The sequence below is a fragment of the Otolemur garnettii genome, unplaced genomic scaffold (assembly GCF_000181295.1).
Source record: "Otolemur garnettii isolate 467f Iridium unplaced genomic scaffold, OtoGar3 scaffold00014, whole genome shotgun sequence".
In the NCBI taxonomy this organism is placed as follows: Eukaryota; Metazoa; Chordata; class Mammalia; order Primates; family Galagidae; genus Otolemur; species Otolemur garnettii.
The window spans coordinates 100,674-109,106 of NW_003852409.1; the positions used below are offsets into that span (position 1 = coordinate 100,674).

An 8,433-nucleotide genomic window follows, 5' to 3' on the forward strand; every position below is an offset into this window, starting at 1 on the left:
AGCCACAGGCGCCAAGCCTGAACCCTACTTCTTACGTGTATTATTTTGCTTTCTGGATATAATACTGTATTTAATAATACAATTGGTATCTGTGGTGGATTGGTGGTTCCGGGATCCCCGACATGGACATCAAAATCTACACTCATGTCACACAGTTGGCCCTATAGGATCAAGGATACCAAAAGTTAGTCCTTCCCACATCTACCAGTTCCATATTCAGGCAATATTGTATTTTTGATCCATGAATGGATTCTCCCACAGAGGATCTTTTTTATTTTTTGAGACAGAATCTCAATCTGTCACCCAGGCTAGAGTACCACGGTTATTATTGCTCACAGCAACCTCAAACTTCTAGGTTCAAGTGATCCTTCTGCCTCAGCTTCCCAAGTAGTTGAGAATATAGGTATCTCAACACCCAGTTAGTTTTTTTCTGTTTTAGTAGAGACAGGATCTCACTCTTGCTCAGTCTGGTCTTGAACTCCTGAGCTCAAGTGATCCTCCTGCTTTGGTCTGCCAGAGTGCTAGGATTACAAATGTGAGCCACTGGACCCAGCCTGGAGGGAGAATCTCTTAATGGCCAAGTTTCTGAGTCTGAATGTTTGCAAATGTTTTATATTTTGACTTTATACTAAATAAGTCAACTGGCAAAGTTCAAAATAAAAAACAATTTTGCCATGACTTCGAAGATTTATTTCACTACTTTCTTATAGCCAATGTTAAGAAGCTTGGCATCAATTTGGTTCCCATTTTTTGTGGATAGTATTTTCTGTCTTGAGATGTTTGTGAATTTTTATCTATCCTTGGTGTCTGTTCTCCGTGCTAAAATTTCACTAAGACCTTGTTCAAAACTTAGTCTTACTACCTCCTGGAAATGTTAGTAGACATATCTAGAACTGATGGCTCTGTCTGTAATACTCTTTTAGTTTCCCACATTTTGCCACTGTATACTATATTCTGAAAAATTTCCTCCACCTGATCTTCCAGAAACTTGCCTTTTCTGCCTATTTTACCATTTAGTTTTATCCACTAAAATTATTAATTTTTACATGTAATTACCACTCTTGTATCTCTTATTTTAAAATTTTGCTTGTTATACGTTTTCTTTTTTTTTTTTGGAGTCAGCTCACAGCAGCCTCAAATTCCTGGGATCCAGCAATCCTCTTGCCTCAGTTTCCCAAGTAACTGGGACTAGAGGTGCCTACTACAAAACCCGGCTAGTTTTTTATTATTATTATTATTTTTAGTAGAGATGAGAGTCTCACAAGAGCTGCTCTTGAACTCCTGTGCTCAGGTGATCCACCCACCTAGGCTCCCAGAAGTTAACTATTGAGTTTAATCTTCCTATTTATTGAATTTGTTTTATTGTATTGTGTGCCCCTCTTTCAGTTTGTTGGTTTTCTTCTATGTTTAGTAATTTCTTGATTTTGTGCTTACCTTTGTATTTGAAATCTTGCTAGATTATTGTTTAAAATTGGGGGGGGGTCACGGTGTGTGACACACCTCCTAAAGGATGGACAAATAATTAAAAATTACATCTGCCTCACATAGCCTGCTTTCACAAGATCTGGCAACTAAGCTTATATCTACCCTACATTAAGTAGTAAGTGAGAATAGAATAAGGAATAAGATACACTGCTGAACTGAACAAACTAGTACAGCCAGTTTTCTGGATGGTAAATGTTCTCCACACGTCCCTCACATTGTCATGAATAAAGAGCACACTGCTTCTCATTGCATAGTGGCTAGGTGCCATAGCTCAAGCCATTAATTCCAGCACTTTGAGAGGCAGGAGGATAGCTTGAGGCCAGGAGTTTAGAACCAGTATGGGCAACATAGCAAGACCTTGTCTCTAAAAAAAATTTTAAAGTTAGCTGGTGTGGCAGAATGTACCCATAGTCCCAGCTACTCAGAAGGCTGAAACAGGACTGCTTGAGCCCAGAAATTCAAGGCTGCAGAGTGCTATGATCACATCACTGCACTACAGCCTGGCAACAGATGGAGATGTGTCTCTTAATAACAAAACAAAACAGCTTGTTATTATCACCTATAAACAGAGATTTCTGATTTCTGACATTCCCTTCCTGGTCTAAGGCATTTCCTATGACCTATAAATTCTATTCCTAGGTTTATGTCCTAATGAAAATTTTGTACATGTACGAAATATGCACATAAAGGTTCTCAATAGGAATCTTTATAACATGAAACTAAGCAAAATTATATCATAGTAAAAATAAATAAATAATTGCTACCAACATTAAACAAAGGCAAAGAATACATTTAAATGAACATAGGCAAAAACCCAAAATCACTATTTAAGAGAATACGTTCATAGGTATTAAAAACGGTAATGAACAATGGAATGATGACAAACTGCAGGACAGGGTTACTTTCCAGGAAGAAGGAAGGGAAATGATAACACCAGAGGGGCTTTTGGAGAATCAATAACACTATTTTAACGTAGGTGTTGGGTACATATATTTACTGTTGTTCTAATAGTACATTTTTGCATGTTCTTTTGAATGTATGACACAATTCATTAAAGAATAGGAAAAGATTACAGCAGGTACTTGGGCCATAACTTTGAAACAACCTTATTATATTTAACAACTACAACATAATTTATCTGACAGCCGTATACATTGCTTTACTTAAACATTCCCACATAATTGGTTAATAAAGTACTGGGTAATGTAAAAGTCTTATCTCAACAAAAAAAAAGCTCAGACACAGGTTTATGTTGTCTAACTTGGAACCAAGAATGGCAGTTTTAGGAGCCCTTCTGTATTAGTCCACCAGAACAAAACATTTCAGAATGGGTGGCTTAATCAGAAATTTATTTTCTCAAAGTTCTGGAAACTAAGTCTGACATTGAGGTAGCAGCACCTTTGGGCTTCTGGAAAAGGGATCTCTTCCTAGCTTACAGATGACCACCTTTTTATTGCATCCTCCCTAGTGGACATTGAGTTCTCCAATGACATTCTTCTTATAAAAGGACAATAATTCTGTTGGGTAAGAGCCCCACCCTTATGACCTTGTTTTAACCTTAATTATTTTCAGAGGTCATGTCTTCTAATACAACAATACTAAGAGTTATGACTTCAGCATATTAATTGGGCTGGGGGAGGGGGAAAAAGATACAAACATTTGATCCATAACACATTCCAACTCAAGATCATTACTATTCCTTAGATTATCAATATCCTGAACATACAAACGGGCATCTCATTCTAAGGATATACTATATTCTTGAAGTAAGAAATATGACCTTGGGCAACCACTCATGAGGAAGAAACTCAGGAGCAAAGGCATTCTCCTGGGAAGGAAAAGCAAAGCCAAATTTCAGAGAAGAGAGGCCCTAAAGCTGATTCACTTTCAGTCATTTTTTCATATTACAGATTCTATAGTTCTATAAGAAAAATAAGTTCCTAATTGCCTTGGAAGATATGAAAGGAACATGAATGGAGTGAAGAGATAACTTACAGCTAAGATTTCCATATTATAAACTACAGAAAATATTTCCTGGTAAAAAGGATGGCAGACAGGCAAATAAAAACTCAAGCCATAAGGCGGGGTGTACGGTTTGACTTCAGATAAATCACTTTAGGCTCTTTCAATTACAATCTAAATCAACTATTATGACCGATGGCAGTCAACTAAACAGTATACAACGTTGTTATTCTATGTGTGAATATGTGTACACATGTTGATATATTTATGAAATGCCAAGAGAAAAATGCCTTCTGGTGTTGAAAAGAATTCACAAACCTAGTAAGGGAAGGAAATTCAAGAAATCAACTAACCTTCTTCTGTTGCGTGCAGGTGTGTTGCATCGTTCCCCTGAGAAGTGATGTTGGCTTGGTCGAACTGAAGGGGGCTGCCTATTTGATGTCATCTCCCATGGTCGCATTGGTGGTGAGGGAGCTGGTGATGCTGATGTATAATCAAAGACTGAATGAGAGAGGCGCTGTCTCTTGGGACTTGGACTATCTTCACTCTGCCAATGCAACAACATGGATCAACTGAATAAAACCTTTAAAGGATTTCACATTACTGTATATACGTAAGTATTTAAATATTTTTAACCTAAAATGTAAAGCAGGTAGAAGAATTTATATGTAGGCTATCAACCCAAATTAAAAATCTTTAAAAAATTATGGGGTGGGGGTAAGAAGGGAGATATATAGTAAATAATATCAAATGAAAAATGAACTTTGTTTTTAAAACTCATCACAAAACATGAGGTAACAACATATAGGGTATACAATGGTGCAATAACTTTATATAGTACTCGACCTTTTCTTTAAAATCTCAATCTACCCAATAAATTCTATTATGCTTTCCTGTCAGTTATGTCCTTCTTTTAAGCAGCTAAGACATCAGTTTAGGAGGCAGTATAATTTGAGTAGGATCTCAACTTGATTCTACATCACGCTCCTCTCCTTCCTTATTCTTGCTGTTTAGGCCATTACATTTATTTTATCTAAGGAAGGTTACATGGATTAAGGTTACAGATTAAATAATAATCAATGGAGTATCAATCAGTTCATAACTAGACTATCATAGCACTTTGGGAAGTACTTGTTTCAAGGGTCCCAGCATGGATTTACTAAATTAATATGATCACTTAATTGCATTATAAACTTTCTAGGGTTCCCCACACAACTCAATTTCTCAAATGAGTCTCAAGAAAACTGTGAAAATTATAACCATATCAAATTTTCAATTATAAATTGAAATATTATAAATTGAAAAATTGATACAGTTGTATGTTTTCTAACTATGTCCAATCTATTCCTGCAAGTCCTAATTACCTGGGCATTAGAATACTTTTTTGATTGCAAAACAGTACATGCTGTTAGCACAAAAATCACGGTAAAACATTAGCAAAAGAGTAAACAGGGGTATACTTCTATGTTAGATTTTAAACTGAATGAGGAAAAGCTAATTGTTAAATGGTTAATTTGTCCCAAATTATTCAGCAGAGATATTCCAAAAACATCTATTTCCTTCTATATTTAAGAAATAATATAATTCAAATACAAAAGTATGCTGTTGTCATTCTCCCTAACACCACGCTAACTTATTATCTCCCCAGATTTAATGGTAAAGTCACCACTTGGTATTGAGGTAGGAGGGTTGGTTTTTAGGATACCTGACTCCCAACATACCCAAATTTGCACATGCTCAAGTCCCTTATATAAAAGGTTGCAGTGTTAGGCTGAACACAGAGGTGCATGCCCGTAACCCCAACACTTTGGGAAGTTGAAGTGAGAGGATCACTTGAGCCCAGGCATTGGAGATCACCTTGAGGAGCTGAGCAAGACCTTGCTTGTCTCTACAAAAAATTTTATGATGTCACGGTTCTCTACCCAGGGCGACAGCCTGACGCTATTTCAAAACAAAAAAAAGGAAAAAAAAAAAAAAAGGCAGAACCAAGAACTGATAAACTTGTACATGAACATCAGATATGTACATGTACACATAAGCACCAGGAAGAGGTTAGTTATCTCCACAGCTAGTGAAACAGATTTGATTAACACTGATATTAAAAGTACAAAATATTAGTAACCAATCATAATCCTTAGCTTTCACATGTATGTATAGTAGGCTGGAAAGTCTATTGTAAACTAAGATAGGAAACTTTGAACTCTAGAAACTGGAGGACTAAAATGGAGAATGCTGCAGATCCACATGGTAAAGGTCAAAGGACCTAAGAGAGCCCTTAGGCTATAAACTTTTACATATTTTCATCGGTAATGTTCAAATTGTTGGTTAATAGCTGCTCATATTTTACAACACATGAATTACTTTTTAAGAGTAGACAGAGGTAAGTATAGGTGGCTAAGAAAAGTTCCCCATTTTTTCTTCTTTGTGCTATAATGGGTTCACACTGGTGAAAAGAGGAGATACAGAACAGGAAGTGACGAAGGTAGGTGAGCATTATTAGTTCTCTGTTAATAAGTTTTATTTAAAAAAAAAAATAAGAAACCACGATGGATAATTAAGACAGGAACACATTAAAAAGCAGTTTACTATGTGCAATGTGGTATCATTTGCACTCCAAAGAAATCCTTAGTTTTCAGAAAAAAGAAGAGTTAGTAGCCTATAAAGAAATAAGAATTAGATGAGCAAAAAAGGATGTTAAAAGTGCTCTGAGTGAAAATAACACTGAACCTCTAGAATTTTATACTCTGATCAAACCATCAATTACAGTGAGGGCAGAAACAAAGACCTTTGCCAGATGTATAAAGACTCAAAGTTCTCCTCACATAACAGAAAATTTCACTTGATTTTATGTGTGTTCCCTCTATTATTTCAAATATTGAAGATACTAAAAAACACATACTCTCCAATAAACAGTAGAAGTAACACAAAAGTGCAATGAAATGAAATCCCAAGAATGGCGATGCAGCAAATCTGCAAAGTAATCATTCCAATTTAGAACAAGTTAGAGGGCTCTAAAAAATATGACTTAAAATCAATAAAGTAGATTCAAAAAAATGCCCTAATGAATAAAGTAGATTCAAAATACATAGCTGAAGGCAGGGCATACTGGCTCACATCTGTAATCCCAGCACTTTGGGAGGCCAAGGACCACTTTAAGCCAGGAGTTGGAGACTAGTCTGGATAATGCAGCAACTTTTATCTAAAAAGTTTTTTTTATTTAGCCAGCCATGGTGGCATGAACTATAGTCTGAGCCGGGGGTCCTCAAACTTTTTAAACAGCAGGCCAGTTTACTGTCCCTCAGACTGTTGGAGGGTCGGACTGCGGGCCCCAGGATGAGTCAGCTGTAAATAGGACAGGCAGCGGCAGCAAAAATACCCAACGGGCCAGATAAATGTCCTAGGCGGGCTATATGTGGTCCGCAGGCTGTAGTTTGAGGATGCCGGGTCTGAGCCATTTAGAAGGCTGAGGCAGGAGGATAACTTGAACCCAGGAGTTTAAGGTTACAGTGAGCTATAATTACAACACTTGCACTCCAGCCTGAGTAACAGAGCAAGACCTCATCTCTGAAAAAGTATAAAAAAATTAAAATAACAAAACATATGACTTAGAAGGTGAATGTTATTAATAAAATGTAAGCACATGGCTGTTATGTCATAGAAAAGGTAACTGGGCAAGGCACCTGTAGCTCAAGCAGCTAAGGCACCAGCCACATACACCAGAGCTGGTAGGTTCGAATCTGCCCGGGCCTGACAACTTCAACCCAAAAATAGCGCAGTGTTGTGGCAGACACCTGTAGTCCCAGCTGCTTGGGAGGCTGAGGCAAGAGAATCGCTTAAGCCCAGGAATTAGAGGTTGCTGTGAGCTGTGATGCCATGGCCCTCTACCCAGGGCAATAGCTTGAGGCTCTGTCTCAAAAAAAAAAAGAAAGAAAAAGTAACTGATCTAGGAAAATCTAAGAGAAATGCAAATCTAGCTGACCTTGTCATCATCTAAAGCATTCTTTTCTTTGAGTGGAATGGGTAAAGTACTCAGAAGATTATACTTCCTTCTCTATGGGGCAAATGTGCTCTTTGTCTGCAACAAATAATATAGGACTATTCCTAACATAAGATCAAGCATTTAATTGGTTTTCAAGAATTAAAATCAGGCCAAGGCATGAGAAGATCACTGCTGTAGTTACAGAATAGAACATAAGCATTACAAAACTTTGCTAAAGTAACTACGGACAAAATCATGAGTTAAATATGAAAAATCATAATAAATATCTGAACATAATGGCTTAAGCATAACAAACATACTTTTAGTATTGCTGAACTCGGAGAAAAAATGGACCTAAAACAGAGAGGAAAACTGCAAACTAGATCTATATTTTTAATGCTCTTAGAAGGAACAGAATTCATAAGGACTTAGCACCAAGACCTCTGGATAAAGTCAAAACTTCCTAAGTAATCACTTAGTATAAAAAGCAAAATTAGAAAAATTCATCCCACTGGCATAGAATCAGCAAGGAAATGAGACTGCCTGAACTTTTAAGTGGAGGAGGGGTTCCTCCTCTGAGAATTCAAACTCAAGTTCATTCTTCATACCAAATTGAGGTTTAAATTTTCAATATAAATGTCCTTTTGCCAGGCAGTGGCTCACAGCTATAATCCTAGCACTCTGGCAGGCCAAGGCAGGTAGATCATTTGAGCTCAGGAGTTCAGGACCAGCCTCAGCAAGAGCAAGACCCTGTCTCTACTAAAAATACAAAAATTAGCCACGTATTATGATAGGCACTTATAGGAAGAAGAGGACTGCTTGAACCTAGGAGTTTGAGGTTGCTTTGAGCAAGGCTGACACCATGGCACTCTAGACTGGGCAGCAGAGACTACTGTCTCAAAAACAAATTTTCACTACCTATGCTACCGGTAAACCTCAAAGCTTAGACATTAATTTGAAAACTAGTCTAGAACTATGCTATTCCTAGGATTCTTTTTTTTTTTTTT

At 37.1% G+C, this 8,433-nt stretch overlaps 1 protein-coding gene across 3 annotated transcripts in view; it reads right to left on the minus strand.

Moving 5' to 3' along the window:
* Nucleotides 1-8,433, minus strand: part of RNF38 (ring finger protein 38) — a 67,755-nt gene that overhangs the window by 39,310 nt on the left and 20,012 nt on the right. For all 3 annotated transcript variants that reach the window (XM_023510532.1, XM_003785138.1, XM_003785139.1), the window contains one exon: nt 3,801-3,994. In XM_023510532.1, coding sequence (XP_023366300.1) covers nt 3,801-3,907 — 107 coding nt within the window. In that variant the 5' untranslated portion in view covers nt 3,908-3,994. The remainder of the gene's footprint in view (nt 1-3,800; nt 3,995-8,433) is intronic.